The sequence below is a fragment of the Doryrhamphus excisus genome, linkage group LG1 (genome assembly GCF_037039965.1).
Source record: "Doryrhamphus excisus strain RoL-2023G ecotype Guam linkage group LG1, RoL_Dexc_Guam_v1.1, whole genome shotgun sequence".
Lineage (NCBI taxonomy): Eukaryota > Metazoa > Chordata > Actinopteri > Syngnathiformes > Syngnathidae > Doryrhamphus > Doryrhamphus excisus.
In genome coordinates this window covers 18,424,618-18,448,144 of record NC_136357.1, presented here as the reverse complement: position 1 = coordinate 18,448,144, position 23,527 = coordinate 18,424,618, and the positions used below count along the sequence as shown (strand labels likewise).

At 39.6% G+C, this 23,527-nt stretch overlaps 1 protein-coding gene across 5 annotated transcripts in view; it reads left to right on the top strand.

The window, feature by feature from the left end:
• Positions 1-23,527, top strand: part of shisal1b (shisa like 1b) — a 41,253-nt gene that overhangs the window by 14,767 nt on the left and 2,959 nt on the right. For 4 of the 5 annotated variants that reach the window (XM_058075388.2, XM_058075389.2, XM_058075387.2 and 1 more), the window contains 3 exons: positions 7,869-8,079; positions 9,853-10,066; positions 15,574-15,880. In XM_058075388.2, coding sequence (XP_057931371.1) covers positions 8,013-8,079; positions 9,853-10,066; positions 15,574-15,880 — 588 coding nt within the window. In that variant the 5' untranslated portion in view covers positions 7,869-8,012. Of the gene's footprint in view, positions 1-7,868; positions 8,080-9,852; positions 10,067-15,573; positions 15,881-23,527 lie in introns of those variants that run through there. The other variant, XM_058075391.2, reaches the window with a different exon arrangement.

Genomic DNA, 23,527 nt, shown 5'->3' with positions numbered 1-23,527 from the left:
AAAATGTGGTCTATCTTGGATGGGAATGATGTAGGAACTAAAATTCCACAACGGGTTCACTGAGCAGCTTTGAAGACACTTTGAAAGGTGGGTACTTTTCAGTAGCCGAATTAATGAAGTTTTCAAAATTTCTGCCCAAAAATGGTAATGATAATGGTAATGGTAATGGTTTTATTTCATTTGAACATACATTAGATTCCAATTGAGTGCATCCCATAATCATTTCCCAGTTCCACATGTCCAAAAGGAGTAGGAAGAAGCAAAGCTTATTAAATCCTACCCCTCCATCTGGTACTTTTACAATCAGTAACTGTTACATTTGTTCACTTCCTGCTTTCCATAACACAGTTTACGTTTTTTTTAAATAATGTACCTCGTACCTCGTAGGAGGTGATATGAGCATCCAATGCCATAATGGGTACCATAGTAAGTGTCAATATAGTGATATATATAGCACATCATGACTGGTTCAAGACTCTTCATCCTTGTATTTAGCAAACATCAACTGCTTGTATTGTTTCTTGAATTGGCTCATCGTTGTGCATTGTTTGATTTCCTTACTCAATCCATTCCATAGTTTGATTCCACATACTGAAATGCTATGGCTAGCATAACGTAGTCCTATGCCATGTAGTTCTATCACAGCCATGAGAAGAAATCCTGGACTGAAATCTATGGGGCAGATCATGGATGGTTTGTGTTGTCATCTTGGCAAGCTAAGCTAAGCTTAGAAGTTAAGGTTGATTTCAAACAGTCTCAGGAGAGAAGTTTTGCATATTCTTGCTTGATAAGCAGACAGGGAAAGACTGTGGCCACAATGCATCTCCCAGGTATTCCTCTGTGCTATAATTACACCTTGCACTGTTTTCCATGGGATGTGAGCCTGAGAATATATAATATAATCCCTTCCTCTCCATGCATTCTATATGCTTATTTGAATGGAAATGAGGCACTGCAGTGAGACATCCATTCCAGGTAGTTTGTGACATTTTCTTCAGCAGAAATATCAACAACAACAGTGGATCGTCTGGAACAGCTTGATGCTGGGCTTCACTTCTTATTACAACGCCAGCGGAATCTCTTCAAGTCCAAACCCAACCTGGTCAAGCTGCCTGTGCGACAAACGTTTTCCACCAAGCCGCATACTGAAAAATCCATGGATGTGTACTTCATGTGCAAATTTTTTAATTTTTGCAGATTTGGTTGTTGTTTTTTTCACTTACAATTATTTCACAATTTTTTCTTGTCGTATTATGATTTTATTCCCATAATATTACAATAAAATTATAAGATTACAACTTTTCTCTTTGAATGAGGCCAATAAAAAAACATCACTGGCCACAAACTAAAATGTTATCATAGGGGACCTATTGTGATTTTTCCACTTTTCTGACCTATAAATGTAATTAGAATGTTTATTGTTGTGTTAAATGATGCCAAAGTTTCAGAAAATGAGGTTTGCACATTTGAAAGCGAGCCCTGAAAAATGTTTTTTTCTCGCACCGGCTCACTGTGACCTCACTGTGTGAGAAGTCACTGGTGACTTCCTTATATGGGCGTGCCTGGGTACAAGCTGAGCGTGGTCAATCACAGTGGAGTGAGTGTTCCATTTTGGAAATCCAAGGACATACAGCTGGAATAGGTGTAGATTCTGGAAGATGTAGAAAGCTTTCTGTGCAGGTTATCATGTGCCACTGCTCTATAGGAGACTACAAGTCACTACAAAGGCCCAAAAATGAGCATAATGATGAAAGTCAAATATTATAAATGCTGGGGTGTTTATTTATTAATTTATTTATTAATTTATTTATTAATTAAAGTGTAAAGATGGCGGGTTGTTCATTGGAAGCAGGAGATCATTGGAGAGAGGCTGTTACAAATAATGCAAAAAACAAGTACATTTTTAACTGTAATCATGATGTGGAGTGCATGGGAAAGTGTAAAATGTAACTCTTTATAGACACACACAGTGGGCCGCAAGGTGGCCGAGATCGGGAAGACCTGGGTTCGATTCTCCGCTTGGGCGTGTCTGTGACTCCCTGTACGTGTTTTTTCTCCCAATGTCTATATTTGCCCTGTGATTGGCTGTTCTCGCAGTTGTTGTCTCGTCAGCTGGGATAGGGTCCAGCATACCCCCGCGACCCTAGTGAGGATAAGTGGCATAGAAAATGGCAGGATGGATGAATGGAATCTCTGTTTTTGTTGTTTTGACAAAAAGCCAATCATATGAATAGCAAGGCCATCTTTCCCATATGAAATAATACAAATTCACTGAATCCATTCACACCCAAAAATGCATTTCATAGAGAATAATTATAATTTTACATGCTGAAAAAGATGTCAATCTGGGGGGGGGGGGTATTTCCGGACAAAATTGTCCAAAAAGAGGAGCAAGTATGAGGCAGAATGTCTTCCATGGCAGCGACAGCTCTCAGCAGGTCGGAACGCAGAGAGCAGATGCAAGTTTTATTACTGCTCTCTCTCGTGCGCGCTCGCAAAGCTAACAAACCATTAGCGGCGTGAAAGAGAAACAGGCCACCCGTGCAGTTAGGTGTCTGTAGTGCACAATAACCCGGGACGTTTATGCAGCCTTGTTGGCGCTATGGCAACCCTCCTTTGTTGTCCCTCCCCTCCACGTTTGTTTTCTTTGACGCTTTTACACTGAACACCTTTTTACTACATGGCTAATTAATTGATGTTACACTCATTCCCCCTCGTATCTGGCGTGACGTAAATGTCTCCCAGGCAACATCAAGCCACCAGACCAAAACAGTCCGCTGCCTCTTGGTCTTTATTTAGAGCAGTTCATGTGGAAAATGTATTTGATCATATAAACGAGGGTGGAGCCTGTTCATCTCTCACATTTGAATAATCAGTATGCAACATAAACAGTGGGGAGCCCTGCTTGCTGTATTCATAGTTTATAATAAGGGAAATCTTGAATGACGTGTTTTTGAGCATTCTCCCGACGGTGGTGATCCTCATGAAATCACGGCTGTAAATCTGCTCTGGTGAGCTCATACCCTAATGGAGCACTGTAGACACGTTTAAAGTGACGCTGTAATGTCCTCCAAGTGAAGGATCCCCACTTTCATATAACGACAGTTAAAAGGAGTATCAATTAGTCACAGTGCTCCGTGCAGCAGAATACTGATGAGTGTTGGGATGCAAGCCCAGATACAAGAAGAGGATCCCATTGCTTGGATTTTGCAAATTCCCAAACTTCACTGCAAGAGGCTCACCAATCGATGTATTTAAATGGAGATGGATAATGCACATTAACATGGATTAACCCTTTAGTGTTGCGGGGGGGGGGCTCAGTGGCCTAAAAATGTGAAGCTGTTCTTGAGCTATTTGGAGTTGAGGATATTTTTTAGCATAAAATTACTAAATGAACCAAAATACAAACCCAGTCGGTAATCCATTCCAAAAGGCCCACCTCAAGCAAAGCGGCTCTAACCAAAGCAATTTTTTCCCATAGAAAATAATGTAAATCCAATTCATCCATTCCTGAATATTTTTATACTTACATCCTAGAAAACGGGCTGTATGGCGGTCGAGTGGTTAGCGAGCAGACCTCACAGCTAGGGTTTAATTCCACCCTCGGCCATCTCTGTGTGGAGTTTGCATGTTCTCCCCGTGCATGCGTGGGTTTTCTCCGGGTACTCCGGTTTCCTCCCACATTCCAAAAACATGCTAGGTTAATTGGCCACTCCAAATTGTCCATAGGTATGAATGTGAGTGTGAATGGTTGTTTGTCTTTATGTGCCCTGTGATTGGCTGGCCACCAGTCCAGGGTGTACCCCGCCTCTCGCCCGAAGACAGCTGGGATAGGCTCCAGCACCCCCGTGACCCTCGTGAGGAAAAGCGGTAGAAAATGAATGAATGAATGAATGAATCCTAGAAAACCTATTTATGACCTTCTAAATTTATTTTTAGCATTATTAGAGCCCTCTAGACATGAAATAACAACCTTATAGTCAGCTATTGCCACTGGCTGAGTGCTTGCAGCAGGTTAGTCTTGTAGAGAGCGGCCTACAGCAGCTCCTGTGTGAATATTTGCGCAGCTCCTGTGTGAATATTCGCTGCATGTGTTCTCTGCTTGTTAATAAAGGCATTGAAGTGCATCATTAATATCTCCTTAACCACAAACAGCCGCAGCAGAATCGTATTCTACACTGGTCTTAAGGTGTCAATAAAGTTACATTACATTGATGAGACACTGTCAATGATAATGGTATGATGTTTTGATCAATGCTAATGTTATGATAGATAAGTCTATCTATGTCAAAGATGACTTATTTTCTAATATTATGTCTACTATTTTGGTTAATACATGTGTAAAGGTGACTATAGGGGTGTTATTTCATGTCGGCAGGGCTCTAATGAAAAGTGTATTTAGAGGAATAAAAACAACTTTTCTATGCTCTTGACTACTAAAATGTTCTGTTTATGAATATCGAATCCTACAAATCTTACGAAAACTGGAGCCTACAAAACCATATTTTGACATATTATTTGCAGAGTGCCTTTTCAATGATTTAGTACCATATAGCACATATCAGGGTAGTATGATTCAGCAAAAACTGGGGCATACGAAAACCAAGGCTTTTTTGACAAAAATGATTGTCGCTGCTGCACACAAAACTAGAACCTATTCCTCTGTACTTGTACTAAAATGTAATGAGTCCTACTTAAAAGAAAAGAATCCCAGGGAATATAAATGAATAGAATCATTTTTATGGGTCAGGAGAATCTCTCCATGAATGTTTTGAGCTCCTGTTTCCATACCAGTGCTATATTGAGCAGAATTATGCTGCCCTGAAGAGTTGTAGCTGTGGTTTAAACTTAGCTTGCCAATGAATGAATGAGTATTTTGAGGAAGCACGCTAGCAGACGTCGAGCTTAATATTTGAACACACACACAAGTTGCACGGGCTTTTTTTTGTCACTTTCAAATGGCCCTAAATCTTTCTTTAATCAAACCAAAGACAGATTTGGGTCCTCCGCTGTGCTGCGATTAAAGCAGAAGAGTCTCAGTGGTGCTTTGCTGCAGTAATTGGTCACTTTGTTAAATTATTTCTTCTTTGCTTACCACGTTACCAGGTTGTTAATATTCCTCTTTAGCCGGAGAGCAGCTTTGCGGCCGTCCTCTTTATGTATATTTTAGTTTCATCACATAGCGACATCTGTGTGCGAGACCTGTTCTATTTTCAGAGCATGCGCACGTGCACACTCGCTCGTGCATGTTTGTACAGTGCATTGTTCTGCCTCTAGTACAATCAAACCGCAAACAAGCCTCATCACGGTGAAGAGGTGAACCCCCGCCCCGTTTCATACAAGAAGGACAACGCCGTGACTCCATGATAAACAATGGCGATGTTGTGCAGTGAAAGGAATGACTTCATGGCTGTGATGTCGTCTACATGGGACACTCTCACCGGGATGAAAAAGAGTGGGAAAAATATAGAAAATGCCACTCTAACAAGTCTCTGGGGACTTGGGCCGCCTGGCTTTTAGAGGAGGGAACAGCTTGTCTAATTTAGCATGCTTTTAAAGGAGGACAGGATAGGCTGCTGTACTCTCTGTGCACACTTTGTGTCCGTGTAACACTGTCAGCTCATGTTCTCCAGATAAGGCAACACATGGGTGCTGGAACAGGTCACACTACTACTACTAGTAGTACAGAAATGTACTACGTCATAATATGTACTGCTTGCTGTGAGTCTTAGAAGTCGATGGGAGAACATGGAAACTCCACACCGGGTTCTCCGGGTACTCCGGTTTCCTCCCACATTCCAAAAACATGCTAGGTTAATTGGTGACTCCAAATTGTCCATAGGTATGAATGTGAGTGTGAATGGTTGTTTGTCTATATGTGCCCTGTGATTGGCTGGCCACCAGTCCAGGGTGTACCCCGCCTCTCACCCCAAGGCAGCTGGGATAGGCTCCAGCACCCCTGTGACCCTACTGAGGATAAGCTATATTTATCCAAATACACACAGACAGTTTTGTTGGAACCATGTCGGTGGCATTTGGATGCCGATACAGTATGTAAATAGTGAACCGTGTGAATGCTAGCATTAGTGTTCTATTATCAATCCAAACAACGGATGCCCTTTTGAAAGCTTTTGAATGTCTTTTCCCATCTTGGTCTCTTGCTTTCCGTGACCATTTGCTGCAAAAGTCCCTATCCCCCACCCCCACATGGGTCTTTTTTGGGAAACTGTTAATAAACACAGTGACGCAACAGCAGGAAGTGGCAATGCAACACTCTGGATTTGATCTACTATGACATTTTTTTTCATGAGCAAAAAAAAAACATAACACAGTCAAAAGTTTGTAGACACTTTCTCATTCAGTATCTCTGTTTTTGTTTTCTTTATTAGTTTAATAGTATAAACGTTGTTCTCCTTATTTTCTGCAGTGTTATGTCTTTATTCCCATCACAACTGGACTTTATTCTCATAATATTCACCTAATATTCACTCCACCTAACTCCCCCAAAATTTCAACTTTACTTATTGTTTTGTTTCATGTAGTAAAAGGTGACACAAAAAAATTATAACTTTTTTAACAATCAAGAGTGATGGACGAAAAAAAAAATTTTTTTTTTAACAAATTATACTTTCATCCTATTATGACTACATTTTTGTAAAATTACAACTTTTTGTGTCGTAATGTTGGTTTAATTCTCAATTTTTTTCTTTTATTGTATTTTTAGAATGTGCTGTTGGGGCAATTACCTGTACAGTGGAACCTTGGTTAACATACATATGGTTTTTTGGTTAACATCCAAAATTTTGTTTCGCTTGTGTAGCGTCCAAATTGCCATCCCGCTTTTGCTGAACTTTTATGTATTCTTTTTTGTTGAACAAATTGCTGTTTTATGGTTGTTGTCCTTTTGTTTGATTCAAGGATGTCCACTACAGGCAAAATAATGTTAAATGTTCACTTCTCCATTTCCTGTCATTTTTGTGGCATTGTTTTTTGTAAAATTGTGCATGTTAAAAAGCCTCGGTGCATAGATTTTTGTGGCATGAAAAAGCATAAGCATAATCTCCTCTCCTCCCCCTCTCTCTTTGCAAAACTAGGTAAAGGTGATGTTAAATGTTCAGTTATCTGTTCATTTGCTATTTATCATTATGTTTGCGTTATTTTGTGCATGTGAAACAAAAATTGTTGTCCATAAAAGGTGTTTTGTGTTAACACTTTATTTATATTATTTACATTATTTTTCTATTCGAAAATGTGTCTGTTTTGGTTTGAGTTGGCCCTTCTGTGATGGATTAATGATGTTAACCAAGGCACCATTGCATCTTTGAAATTAGCTGAAATATATAATATATTTTTGGGGGGTGTTTTGTGTTAACACTTTATTTATATTATGTACATTATTTTTCTATTCGAAAATGTGTCTGTTTTGGTTTGAGTTGGCCCTTCTGTGATGGATTAATGATATTAACCAAGGCACCATTGTATCTTTGAAATTAGCTGAAATATATAATATATTTTTTGGGGCTGTGGATTGCTTAATTGGATTTACATTACATCTTTTGTGACAAATTAATAACACTGTATTACTCAAGTAATCAAGAGACCTGGAACTAGATCTGGAACTTGATGTAAAGCCCTGTAAAATGCAAAACCAATCCGCCTGCAACCAGGTGACACTGATGTAGATATCGATTGACATTAGAAGTAGTGAGCTCGGTGTGACAGATTGCATTGGAGTCATCCTGTTATGTACACACCAATGGGCAGCATCTAGAACAAAGCATGGGCTCTCACTGCCGCAGCATGCCGTCCCTTTCAGGAGTACCCCCCCAAATCCAATCATCTTTGTCTGCATGTCTTCTTCCCATCAGGGGTCCCGACTCCCGGTAGCAGCAGCAGGAGTCATGTGAGAGGAGCTCTCAGCACGCAGAGGATGAGCGGCTCAAGCTGAACATTATCTCCCCCTGTTCCTTACCTCCTGCACCCGTCCTCCTTTCCCACATGACGGCCAGAAGATGACTATTACCAGTCGGCAGTCCTTGAATGTCCTGACGGTCATCTTCCTCCTTCTGTCCACTGCAGGTCACCACTCTGCTTTTTCTTGATTTTACATGCATGGTGTTTACAAGAGCGTCCATTAACGGCCTCTTACAAGAAAGGCTTGGAGACACACCTCTCACTCGAGAAATTTGGCTGCCACTCAAAGCGTCTAGCGAGCTACTGAGCTAACTAGTTAGTCCAATTCATTCTAAACTTTCAAAAGGGTTTAGAATGGAGCGGGGAAGAAAGACAAAGAAGCCAAAAATGCACCACTTCCACATGGAATAGGAGGATATCTTCTTTTTGCTCTATCACGTCGGACAAGCCTGACGGTAATATAATATCACGTCTCATTAACGTAACATTACTGACGCCTAGTGACCACAATACTACATATGACTTGTCTTTCAAGTCAGTGAAAAAAGTAGTTAAAAAAAAGCATATTTAAGCTAATTTTTAAGCTAATTTTTGCCAAAATGAAGCATTTTCAAGCACTAACATTGTTTAAATGAAGTCAAATATAAAAGACTAGTCACTAGGTGCCAGTAATGTTGATGAGCCACTGCAGGAAGTACTGTACAGAAGAGGAAGTAACAAAAGAACAAGAAACTCTGCCAATGCTAACATGTATAAGTCGTATTTATGTTTTATTTTCTTTTGTTATGTCTACTATATTGGCTAATGCAAATGTAATGGTGCCTATAGGGGTGTAATTTAATGTCTGGGGGCTCTAATAATGTTGAAAAACGCATTTAAAAGGTCGTAAATGGGTTTTCTATGCTCTTACTCTGAAAATATTGAATGTGTAAAGAAGGAATCCTACTTTGCGGAAGTTCTACATGTCGGGTCTGGAAGCGATTAATCATGATTAAACAAGGAATTACTATACATTGAAACCTTTATTTTCGTTAACAATAACAAAACGTTTGACAAAACCAACCATACTCATACATAAATAATGTAAATCAAAAAATGAGACCAATTTTACACGCATAAAACGCAAATAATGACAAAAGAGGAAAGAATGGAACTTGTTGTTGATGTAGATTTCCCATTCATTCTGCTGAGCTTGAATTGTCACCATCAAAATGCTGACACTTGCAACTTTCTCTGGGCCCCGTGGTGGGTTATTTAGTGATTAAAAACGCATGCACCGTGAGTCAGCAACGCGTGGGGTGCTTTATTTGGGCCCTCCATTCTGTGAAATGATAATACGGGGGGAAAAGGGGCAAAACTGAGGTTCCAATGTGCATCCCAACCAAAACAACAGTGGCCATGTTTTATAAACGTGTGTGTTTCCTTTTATGTGCCAAGTTGACACTTCTTTAACTTGTCTTCCATCGTTAAAGTCAAAAGTCAATTTTTTTTGCCATCTCAGCCATCTTTTTACGTGCAGGGTTTTATGGGACGCAAATGCCCCCTAACATGACCCCCAACATGTACAGTTCAGATGAAATGTTTTATGCCGTGACACCAGTCCTCCCATGCGTCTAATCCTCTCCGCTCTTATTCAATTCTGTTAAAAAAAATCCGCAGGGCTGATTATGAGCTGAAAGAGATCACCTCTTTTCAAACGCCGGTCGGACCCCGACTGAAAGGCTTCTATCAGAACCTTGATCTGAATCTTTTGCTGGCAGTGCTTTCTGAATTTGAAGCTGCAGTGATGAAAGCACACGCAGAAAGGAGACACTTAAAAAAACATCTAATCAGCTCATTGATCGAGATGAAAAGGGACATGCTCATAATAACAGAGATGATATTTACAGTAAGCATACGACGTACGGCATTCTAACTCTCCGCCTGTCGCCACTGCAGCGCTCTCGGCTCATTACCGGGTGTGCGAGCCCTACTCCGACCACAAGGGGCGCTACCACTTCGGCTTCCACTGCCCCCGCCTGTCAGACAACAAGACCTACATGTTCTGCTGCCACCACAACAACACCGCCTTCAAGTACTGCTGCAACGACACCGAGTTCCAGATGGTCATGCAGATCAACCTCACCACCGCCACGGACGGATATTCACACAAGTGAGTCATCAGGACATTTTTTTGCTTTGTTTTAACTTAGCATGCTCGAGACTGCACATTTCTACACTTTGGTGTCCTTCTGCTACAAAGCCAGACGGATCAATTATTTAGCTGGATTTTATAACTTTTGACAATGCCAGAAACAAGCCTTTGGTGTGAATTCCTCAATTTCTACTGGGACAGAAGCTGGGATACGTCATGGAAGAACATACTGAGCCTGGTCTGCATATTCATTCATTCATTCATTTTCTAACGCTTATCCTCACGAGGGTCGCGGGGGGTGCTGGAGCCTATCCCAGCTCTCTTGGGGCGAGAGGCGGGGTACACCCTGGACTGGTGGCCAGCCAATCACAGGGCACATATAGACAAACAACCATTCACACTCACATTCATACCTATGGACAATTTGGAATACTACCCTGATACATATGCGCTATATGGTACTAAATCATTGAAAAGGCACTCTGCAAATAATAAAAACGTTCATTTCTTTAAGGTAAATCGAATCTTATGAAAACACAGAGGTATCAATGTCAAATTATGGTTTTGTAGGCTCCAGTTTTCGTAAGATTTGTAGGATTCGATATTCATAAACAGAACATTTTAGTAGTCAAGAGCATAGAAAACTTCTTTTTATTCCTCTAAATACACTTTTTATTAGCGCCCTGCTGACATGAAATAACACGCCCATAGTCACCTGTACACATGTATTAACCAAAATAGTATACGTATTTTTAGAAGATATTATATGCCATCTTTGACATAGATAGACTTGTCTATCATAACATTAGCATTGATCATAACATCATACCATTAGCATTGACAGTGTCTCATCAATGTAATGTAACTTTACTGACACCTTAAGACCAGTGTAGAATACAACTCTGCTGCGGCTGTTTGTGGTTAAGGAGATATTAATCATGGTTTTATTAACAAGCAGAGAACATATGCAGCGAATATTCACACAGGAGCTGCTGTAGGCCGCTCTCTACACGACTAACCTGCTGCAATCACTAAGTCAGTGGCAATAGGTGACTATAGGGTTGTTATTTCATGTCTAGAGGGCTCTAATAATGCTAAAAACAAATTTAGAAGGTCATAAATAGGTTTTCTAGGATTCATTCATTCATTTTCTACCTCTTTTCCTCACGAGGGTCACGGGGGTGTTGGAGCCTGTCCCAGCTGTCTTTGGGCGAGAGGCGGGGTACACCCTGTACTGGTGGCCAGCCAATCACAGGGCACATATAGACAAACAACCATTCACACTCACATTCATACCTATGGACAATTTGGAGTCACTAATTAACCTAGCATGTTTTTGGAATGTGGGAGGAAACCGGAGTACCCGGAGAAAACCCACGCATGCACGGGGAGAACATGCAAACTCCACACAGAGATGGCCCAGGGTGGAATTGAACCCTGGTTTCCTAGCTGTGAGGTCTGCGCGCTAACCACTCGACCGCCGTGCCGCTCGAAAGCAGCATAAAAGAGACAAAATGGGTGATATTTCATATCATGAGGGCTCTTATAAAGTTCATAAGGTCATAAACAGGTTTTCTATGGTCAAACTACAAATATCTTCCAATTATAATTGAAGAATAATCACTTGTCGCAGTCGGGTCTGGAACGAGGTGTTACTGTACTATTAATCTGAAGTTCAATTTTTACACTTCACTAATGGTTTAAAGTGGGCTGCACGGTGGTCTTAGCGGTGGGCAGGAGATGGAGGAACACTGTGGACACTCTTAAGCTCAACTTGGTCAGGAGTCAAGCGTGGATTATTACATCAAGCAGCACCTGAGCCAAGTGGGCCCTGATTAAAATCCCTCGAAAGTGCCGGTAGACAGTCGGTGCAGATGTTTCTGAAATGAATTTAACAGGCCGATGAATGTGGAGGTGGACTCATCCCTCATTTTAGCTGGAGTAAAGGACACGCAGCCTGTTGGCCTGCCGACGCTCTCAGTGGGAGGATTGGGTGACAAAAACACAGCTTCCACCACTAATGCCCTCCCAGCATGCCACAGTGCCCTGCAGCAGGTCATGATATTTGGTGTCTTTGTCACACTTGTGCTGCTCTTTCCCACATCCATGTGGGTTAAAGTGGCCGTAGTTCTCCTGCCTTTATCCTTTTTTTTCCAGTGTTGATTATGGAATAACATTTTTGCTTTGGTGGCAAGGTTATGATCAATCCATTTCATCAATGCACACGTGTATTTGTATTTTTGTTTACTTGCCCCTGAAAGGTGAAACAGACACAATAGCTTGCATGGAAATGAAATGCTATGATAATAAGTGTAACATTAAATCGATAAATATGTGAATATGTGCAGAAGTTATACGTATATATTTAAAGAAAACATAATAGTGATATAGATCCAAAAGTGCATTATTAGCATGCACGTTTTCTCTTTCAATGACACTAATGTTATGACTTTATTCCCATAATATTTTCACTTTATTCTTGTAATGTAACCCTTTCAAAACCAAATTTTCCGAAATTAGCATCAAACATGCCAAAATAATTTTCTTAGGTGATTAACATGAAGGGTGCAGCTACTCATGATGAAATCGCTTTTTAAAAATGTTATTAGTATTTTGGATTTAATTAACTTTAATGCTTGTTTGCAATAAAATCAAAATGTTTTTTTTGCCTCACTCCAATTTCTTTTTTTTGTTGAGTGAAGTGGATTCCTTATTTAGAAAAGGGATTTTTTCCATAGTTGGAGGATAGAATTCCTTCTCAATAGTTTTTTGCACACGTGTATTTTTGTTTACCTGTCCTCACCTTGACTCAAATACAACCCCTGAAAGGGGAAACAGACACAATAGCTTGCATGGAAATGAAATGCCATGATAATAACTGGAGCATTACATCAATAAATATGTGAATATGTGCAGAAGTTATATGTATATATTTAAAGAAAACATAATAGTGATATAGGTCCAAGCATGCACATTTTCTCCTTCAATGACACTAACGTTACGACTTTATTCCCATAATATTTTGACTTTATTCTTGTAATATAACCCTTTCCCAACCAAATTTTCCGAAATTAGCCGTTTCGTTCTTTGTTTGGTTTTGTCTCTCGTAATTGTACGAGTTAAGTTACGAGTTAAGTGTGAAGGTTATGCTTAAAAAATGTACCTGTTTTTTTTCCTCAGAATATTACGACTTTATTCTTGGAAAATTAACACTTATTTTTCCCTTACGATGACAAATTTTTCCTTGTAACTTTTGCTTCCATCTTTGCTGTTGTCTTGTTTCATCGGATTTTTAGAGTGTGCCGCAGGCCGCAAATGGGCCCCAGGCTGCACTCTATTATTTATTGTTATTTTGGTACTACAACATTGGCTCTGCTGGGTTGTGTAGTATCCTTGTTCATAAATGAACATGTGGTCCAAGAAAGCCACCTTTTCACTTTCACTCTTTTATACTGTACGGATGCTTGATTTCGCATGAGAAAAGCATCCTAAAATATACTTGTATCCATCCTCACAGTACACAAACACTTTGTGGCACTTTTTGTGCCACATGTGATATTTCCCATCTAAAAGCCTCCAAATTCAAAGAGGCACATCACACCCAGAGATTCTCGCTACCCCAGTTTTTGGGCGACAGCTCAAATCTCTCTGGGAGCTATTTACCTTGCTGTGCTTTACATACGTGGGCGGAATCCCCGACAGTTGGCGTGGTGCGCTCCACATAAATCCATCTTTAACCCCTGGAAAAAAAGAGGGGGTGCTGCAGATTTTCCTTATGTACTTTTTAACAAGCAGTCATTTAAAATCATCAAAGTGGAGGTTATACTGTATGATCATGGCTGCCGGGGTTGCCGGAACAAGGAGATTTCATCTGAGATGTTTTCCACACGGCACAGTGGATAGGGGCGCCATCATGATCCTTCAATGGAACAATGGAGCTTTATGTTTGTGCAGGGGCGTCAGATGGCAGGCGGCTGGTTATGTGGACATGTTGCAGGGAGCGTCCGTCATGACTAAAGGCCCTTGTTTGTGTGGACATTACTGCACTTCACAATGCCCGCCTCTCTTGGACCATCACACATCTTCCCCTTATATCAATGCAATGGAGAACATTTGGGGATGGATGGCAAGGGAGGTTTATAAAAATGGCCATCAGTTCCAGACAGTTGATGCCCTCCGTGAAGCCCCTTCACAACTAGCCGTCCGGAAACACTGGCATCAAACATGCCAAAATGATTTTCTTAGGTGATTAACATGAAGGGCGCAGCTACTCATGATGAAGTCGCTTTTTAAAAATTGTATTACCATTTTGGATTTAATTAACTTTAATGCTTGTTTGCAATAAAATCAAAATGTTTTTTTTTGCCTCACTCCAATTTCTTTTTTTTTGTTTAGCATTTTGAAGCTCTACTGACAACTTCCTACAGTACAAAATGTCACTTCTTGCAATTTTTCAACTGGTCTTGATCTGGTTTTGATCAGGAGTGTATACACAGTCACCTCATCTTTTCCAGACACGACCATGATGAGTGAAGTGGATTCCTTATTTAGAAAAGGGATTTTTTCCATAGTTGGAGGATAGAATTCCTTCTCAATAGTTTTTTGCACACGTGTATTTTTGTTTACCTGCCCTCACCTTGACTCAAATACAACCCCTGAAAGGTGAAACAGACACAATAGCTTGCATGGAAATGAAATGCTATGATAATAAGTGGAACATTAAATCAATAAATATGTGAATATGTGCAGAAGTTATACGTATATATTTAAAGAAAACATAATAGTGATATAGGCATGCACGTTTTCTCCTTCAATGACACTAATGTTCCGACATTATTCCCATAATATTTTGACTTTATTCTCGTGATGTAACCCTTTCCCAAACAAATTTTCCAAAATTCTTTGTTTTGTTTTGTCTCTCGTAATTGTACGAGTTAAGTTACGAGTTAAGTTACGAGTTAAGTGTGAAGGTTATACTTCAAAAATGTAATTTTTTTTCATAGTTTCCAACCTTCTCAATAGGTTTTAACATTATTAGAGCCCTCTAGACATGAAATAACACCCCTATAATCACCTTTACACCGCTATAATCCAATATAGTAGACATTTTTACTTTACTTTCTATGCAGTACGTCCTGCACTGGTTATTGTATCCTCAATGGAACATTACTGACACCTGGTGACCAGTGTAGAATAATACATATCATCGCAATGTCTGTGAATGCATCGTCTGGCTTCATTTAACCATTTTTGTGATTAGAAATTATTAATTGATGTAAAAAATATTTAAATACTTGACTTTTTTTAAACTAACAATAGGCGTAGTCTTCCACGAAACAGCTAATTGCGCTAAGAGGGATGACAGTATCTTTTAATAAGCTTTAATTTCCATCCGTTTGTCCTCCTCGGATGACGTTGAATCGGTTTAATATATTTTAATGACAGGTTTGGTGTGTCTGACATGTATTGTGGTGTTTTAATGACATCCATTAAGATAGCTATGATTGATGATGTGTTCAATGCAGTAATTACACAGCCCTGGTGGGAGTGTGGATCTACGGCTTCTTTGTCATGGTCCTGCTGGCTCTGGACTTCCTCTACTACTCGGCCATCAATTATGAGCTGTGTCGGGTCTACCTGGAGAAGTGGGGCCTCGGGGGCCGCTGGCTGAAGAAGGCTCGCAGCCAGTGGCATCGGGCCATGGACGACGAGAGCCAAGCGCAGGCCCAAGCTCAGCCCATGATGGCGGGCCAGTACCAGCCCCGACACAGCCTCAGAGGGGAGAGCCACAGCCCAACGCTGCTGCCCTACAACACCTCCACCGCATGGTGAGTCACTGTCTGCTACGGGATGCTTCCATTTGAACAATGGTCAAGTAAACAGGAAGTTGAAATTGCTTTTAAGAAAGCTCTCAGCTCAGTCCATTAAGCCCATCTACTGAATATTAATATTACCAGGAAATAAATGCTCTCACGCTAGCACAACACAACAGGCTGTGTCCTGGCTGGTCCACTCATATTTAAAGTAAGTCATCTAGGATTGTCATGGCAACGACAGTATTCTTTCCTTATGACCGGCCACAGTACCATCACTAGGGCAACAGTACAAAAAGTACAATTATTTTATGATATGAATTTACCGCTCATTTTACAGAAACTTTTAATGGGAAGATTAGGGTTTTTTAAAAAAAAAATTTGAATCATTTTTTAAATTTGGGTTGTGGGTTGAATAGAGCAGTCATTTAAATACTTAAATATTTGTTTAATACATACTGTAATTGTATATTAAAAATACATTACTAAAAATTCCAATAATAATTTGTCATAATTACCTCTTAATTGTTCTGGAATTTTGTGACAATCAAATTGAACAGAATAGTCACTTATAATAATATACATTTAAAAAAGAACACATTCACCAACAATAAATGAAAATTCCGACATAATTATTACTTTTTATTTTTATGGAATTTTTGGACATGCGAATAGAATAGTCATTGAAATACTTCCATAATATACATAATATTAATAAAGTAATGTTAATAAAATGAAGTCATAATTATGACGGCAAAACCAGTACAAGTAAACATAATACAGTAAATAGCATAGGAAATATGCAAAAACAACATTTACAGAACTTTGCATTAAATCAAGAAAATTAATAAATCAATTTTTTGTGAGGGAAAGCAGTAAAATATGCACATTTATCCACACTATTGAAGCAGAAATTGATAATTGATAAACATTTGTGGTGATGTTAGACTGGCGTTACCACAGTGTTTTTTCGTACATGCAAGAGTTCTTTATTCATTGAAAAGAATGACGTTCCTTACAGTACATGACTTTACTTCCACAATATCACCTTCAAGTACTTCCAGTACAGGTGCAGTAGTGAAATGAGACACTGATATCTACTACTGCGATATCTACTACTGTGTTTTCTCTCTGGTTGCTGCCGTTGCCATCGTAGCGCTTCATCATGAACAGAAGAGTTATGTGACTGAACTGTGAAATGTAAAAATCTCAGGGTGCAGGAGAGCATCACCAGAACATGGAAGATGATTTACAACGTGAGCCGGGAGCCGAGGGAGGGGAACTTTTATCCTTTTGGGAAGCCTTCCTATTGCAAAAGTGCAATCAGAGTCTTATACGGTATTTGTGTCATGTGCAGTCACATTTTTATTCATGTCGGCGTCTGAGACACGCAGCACGCTTACAGCACGTCTGTCTAGCGCTGGTCATCCCTCTCGGGTCTTGATTATTTCATGCGGACACTTTTGACAAATGAGTCGGAAGGGACGAGCCCGCCGGCGGTAGACGGAGGAGGAGGGATGCTTTAGGAGACATCCCCTCTGCCAGTGAATAGATGCTTAACTAAGAGTGAATGCGTCCACGGGGCCTCCTCATTAGACATCGGTTGTGCTCGCCGCCATCGCACTCATCATTCCTTGAAGGGGGGGGGACAAGGATGACCCACCCGCCAAGGCGGCTTTAAGGCTATAAAAAGCAGGAGGAAAAATTCTCATTGATAAAAGTGGGCCAAGGAAAAAAGAATGCAGAAAGATAAGATATGGTAATTCATGCTGTTGATTACTTCTCCGCCATTGATGTAATCAGTGTGTTTACTTTCTTATAATCAGGACACACTTAGCTAAGAATAAAGTCTCAACCTCTTACATTAAACTGTTTTTCCCATAGGAATTCATAGCCTGTTAACATTTACATTAAAAAAATATATGAATTTTGCCATTTATAACATAAAAGTTAACGTGAACCCTCACAGGAGCTGCTGTCGGCCACTCTCTACACTGCTAAACTCAGCTATCAACACCAGCAAGCTGACGAGGCCCGACTTCATAAAGACGCACACAACAAGTCAAACACAGTATTACACCTCATATCACGTCTTCTGAATGCTTTATACCAGGGGTCTCAAACTCAATTTACCTGGGGGCCACTGGAGCTAGGGTCTGGGCAAGGCTGGGCCGCATCAGGTCCAAAAAAGAAAAAAAAACACACATTTATTAAAAACAGAAAAATATACAAACTTTTTCAGTGCTTTGGTTCTGATTTTCTACAAGAAAAGCTCTGATAAAACATTCCACTGTTCTCAAATATCTTAATTTTTATTTTTCTGCACAAAATAAGATGAAATAAAAATAAATAAACAAACCAAGAATAAAGAAAATCAATCAATCAGTAATAAATAAATATAATAATAATAATAATAAAACGGCAAATAATAAAAACTTAAGAAACCACATATAGTTGGTGGGTAGACAAATTATTTTTTTCAGATTAAAATGAACAAAGCATTATTAGAGCCCTGTAGACATGACAAAACACGACTATAGTCACATTTATACTCTTTTTATTTACAACATATTGCGCAACTGCAGGGTCTTGAGACACATGCTAACTCGCAAACTAGAGAGCTAGCGACCTAAACGGTAGCCTTCAAGTTATTTCCTTTAAACTTAAATAGCCAAAAACTTACCACTTCCACACGGATAGGGAGGATAACTATTAACAGTTATTTAACCTTTAACATGAACATTAATCAAACGTAATAATTTTTTCTGGGTACATGATACCATACAGCATCCATATCAAACTTGTGCGGGCCGCACTAACATTAAACTTTCATATCAAGGCGGGGGCCTCAAACCGCGTGTTTGAGACCCCTGCTTTATACTAAGGATACTCAATCTCGAGTATCCGTTACAATACTCGAGTCCGGATACGAATACATCATTTAGATGAGTTAATAAAATTGCACGTTCAAGGTACTATGGTCCAAAATATTGAAATACAAGTAATATGTCGTTTTCTGTGCCTCGTAAACAAGGAATAATAAGAGTGTAAAGGTGACATCATGTCTAGATGGCTCTAACAACGGGGTTAGAAAAGATACATATATTTACAAAGTCCATCCATCCATTTTCTGTATTGCTTATCTTCACAAAGGTCACAGGCATGCTGGAGCCTATACCAGCTGTCTTCGGGCAAGAGTCCTAGAGTCCCCTCCAAAAGTATTGGAACAGTGAAGCCAATTGTGTTATTTGTGCTGTAAACTGGAAAGGTTTGGGTTAGGTGAGGGAAAGTATTGTAACATGTGACTGACAGGTGTGTTTTATTGCCCGGGTGTAATGGTAATGGTAATGGTTTAGCAATGCTTATTAAATCTTACCCCTCCATCTGGTACTTTTACAATCAGTAACTGTTACATTTGTTCACTTCCTGCTTTCCATAATACAGTTTAAGTTTTTTTTGTTTTGTTTTTTTAAATAATGTACCTCGTAGCGAAGTAGAAGGTGATATGAGCATCCAATGACATAATGGGTACCATAGTAAGTGTCAATATAGTGATATATATAGCACATCATGACTGGTTCAAGACTCTTCATCCTTGTATTTAGCAAACATCAACTGCTTGTATTGTTTCTTGAATTGGCTCATCGTTGTGCATTGTTTGATTTCCTTACTCAATCCATTCCATAGTTTGATTCCACATACTGAAATGCTATGGCTAGCATAACGTAGTCCTAGCATAGAAGTGTTTCAAATGTACTTCTTCCCTGAGATCATATTTCTCCTCTCTTGTAGAGAAGTATTGGATGACATTTTTAGCTAATTGCTTATTTTTAGCCTTATGCATTATTTTAGCTGTTTGAAGATGAACTATATCAGCAAGTTGAAGTATTTGTGATTTTACAAATAAGGAGTTAGTATGTTCTGTGTAGGCGGCATTATGAATTATCCTTACTGACCTTTTTTGCAGTACATTTAGTGAGTGAAGATTGCTTTTATAGTTATGAGCCCATATTTCCACACAATAAGTAAGATATGGTAGAACCAGAGAGCAATAAAGAGTGTGGAGTGATTGAAATATTGAAATATTTCTGGCCACCTTATGTTGTATATTTGTAATATGAGGTTTCCAGCTCATATTTTCATCTATTGTGATCCCCAGAAATGTATTTTCCTTCACACTTTCAATGTCTAAAACGAGAGAGCTGTCTATGGGTGAAAAAGAAGCCATTGTGAAGCTAAGAGAAGATGGAAGATCAACCAGAGCCATTGTACAAACATTGGCCATAGCCAGTACAAACATTTGGAATGTCCTTAAGAAGAAAGAAACCACTGGTGTACTAAGGAACAGACGTGGGTGGACCAAGGATAACAACAGCAGTTGACCACAGGAACATTATGAGAGCTCTAAAAAAAAAAAAAAAACCTAAAACAACTGTTGGTGAAATCAGCAACAACATCCAGAGGGCAGGAGTGAAGGTATCAGCATCTACTGTTCACAGAAGACTTTATGAACAAAAGTACAGAGGCTACACCAAAAGATGAAACCACTCATTAGCCAAAAGTACAGAGACAAGCCTCAAAAGGTCTGTGACAAAGTTTTATGGACTGCTGAGACAAAGATGAACCTTTTCCAAAGTGATGGAAAGGCTAAAGTTTGGAGAAAGAAAGGATCTACTCATGACATTCAACGTTGATGTCATGACATCACATTCAAGCTTATCTGGGAAATATGGTGGGCAATGTAATGGTCTGGGCTTGCATGGCTTCTTCTGGGACGGGCTCATTCATCTTCATGGATGATGTAACCCATGATGGCAGCAGCAAAATGAATTCAGAAATATTTTGTCTGCGAATTTAAAGAAAGATGCATCCAAACTGATTGGGAGATCCTTCGTCATGCAACAAGATAATGACTCCAAAACACTGCAAAAAAAAAAACACAAAGGCGTTCACCTGGGAAAGAAGTGGAAGGTTTAAGACTGGCTAAGTCAATGTCCAGACTTTTTACCAGCTCAAGAGGATACTGAAGGCAGTAACCTCCAAAACAAACAACAACTGAAAGATGCTGCAGTGAAAGCCTTGAAGAGCATCACAAAAGAAGAATGGTGATGTCAGTGGGTCACAGGCTTCATGCACTTATTGCAAACAAAGGATTTGTAACAAAATTATTCACCTTAATTCATTTTAAGTCTGCCTGTTCCAATACTTTTGCTCACCTAAAAATGTGATGTTCTTTTGCAAATCTATCTTCTAAATAGTTTAGGGTAATGGTAATGGTAATGGTTTTATTTCATTTGAACATGCATCAGATTCCAATTGAGTGCATCCCATAATCAGTTCCCAGTTCCACATGTCCAAAAGGAGTAGGAAGAAGCAAAGCTTATTAAATCCTACCCCTCCATCTGGTACTTTTGCAATCACTAACTGTTACATTTGTTCACTTCCTGCTTTCCATAATACAGTTTAAGGTTTTTTTTTTTGTTTGTTTTTTGTTTGTGTTTTTTTTATAATGCACCTCGTACCGAAGTACAAGGTGATATGAGCATCCAATGCCATAATGGGTACCATAGTAAGTATCAATATAGTGATATATATAGCACATCATGACTGGTTCAAGACTCTTCATCCTTGTATTTTGTTTGAAGATGAACTATATCAGCAAGTTGAAGTATTTGTGATTTTACAAATAAGGAGTTTCTAAAATCACAAATACTTACTTTTATCACATTCAGATGTAAATACCTGAAAATAAAAGCTGAAATGTCTCTTTTCTCATGTTCGTTTTTTGGCGTCAAACCCAAACGTTTCCAGTCTACAGCAAAAATAACAGAATTTTCCTCACTTTTCCAATACTTTGGGAGGGGACTGTATGGACAGTTTGTGAAAGTGGCCAGGCACTCCTGGTGTCATGTGTTGTTTTAAAATTGCATACAGGACATGCATTGTCATTTAGCGCTAAAGGGCAGAGAGGTAGTGATACCTAACGGGTCGAGACCTAACTATCGATTCCCGACATGATGATAACACAGATATTGACACCACAAGACGACCATGAGTGGCCCGAGAGTTGGGGCTTCGCGTATATCTGCTCGTTTTGCAAATCGGTAGATTGATGAGTCGAAAACATAGACAATTGAAGAGCTTGAGAAAAAAAGACGACATTTTTAACATGGGAGTCAATGGGAGAATATTTCGACTTTTGTCGCTTCTAAGGGCCACAGAAGGCAATCCGTACATCTCTCTGACATAAAAGTGACATTTTTGGAAAGGGGACAAAGATTCCTATGTCTACACCAAAAGAAACCAAGCTAGCTAAAACATTGCGGCTAGAAGCAGGAGCAGTTGTTTACAAAAAAAAGTAATTTTTCAGCCTCCTACGCTGGCGCTAGAGTGACAGACGAGGTGGATTTGGGCCCTGCTAAACATCCAATGAAAAAACTAATTAGTCACTGAGAGAGTTGAGAAGTTTGTCCCAAAATGAGCCATTAACCACGTTTCTACGTGACCGTATGGCTGAGCTACAAGATTGTGAAAAGTCTGTAAATTCAGCTTGTTTTTTTTTTAAATAGATTTGGGTGTACCTAATCTCGAGGCCTATTTTGAATGTTTTCATTAATAGCATCGCCGTGGTTACACAAATCTTTCCAAAGAATAAATAGTGACCTAGTCCCGAGTGTCACGATTGTGGGGATCCTTCTTGCAGTTTGGGCCACATTAAGCGTAAAAAAATGGGAGGCCCTCACTGCATTGCAGTGCATGCCCATAATAATAAAGTCAAAATATGCGCGCAAAGTCATAATGTTTTGAGAAAAAATACAGTCCAAGAAGAAAGTGAAGTATTTGTAACAATAAAAAAAAGCAAATAGTGTGGCATAAGTAGAAAAAGTTCCAACTTTTACCACGAAGCTGAGATACAGGAAATCCTTTGCAATGCTCAGATGCTCGCCAAACTGAGCTCTCATGAGGTTCCCTCGACGTCTGACAGTGTCTGAAGCGTATTTTCCCCCAAATTGAGGTCACATGTAACCTCAAGGGCGTTGGAGGTTGCACTACATGTCATGTAAAATGTAATTTATTAGTGGTACTTTCCTACATGTGCTAAGTAACCACGATGGCTGATATACTGTACTTGTGTGTCACATTTAGTGCGGTACCAAATGGTCTTTTGGTGTGTATCCTCCTCCCCGGAGAGGAGGGTGCAGGGTAATGGCTCAGAAAAGTGGGTCCACTCAGCCGAACATAAGTAAACACATCTTCAGAACACATGTACTACTGCGTAGACCTCCATTGTTAACCTTTACAGCGGAGCACATGAAGCTCTCATCCTTTTCTGCATTGCTCTCCTGTGATATTCATAATAATACGATGATGATTATACATGATGTCATCACTGCTGGCACGGTGAGAGAATTGCGCCAAGCCCCTGTCAGAGGAGATCAGCGGTGACCATGTGGTGTCAGTTAATTAACAAGCCACTGCTGCCGTGGCGTGCTTGCGAGAGGGAAGAAGTACCTGTGCAGAAATCCCACCAGCTTTGCCACCTGCAAACTTTATTTAAACATTCTATAATCTTTTATTAGATGTTGTTGTCACGCATTTATTTTCCATTTGAGTATTTATATTTATTTCCCTCCAGAGTGCAGCATTAGAATATCTTTCATGTCTT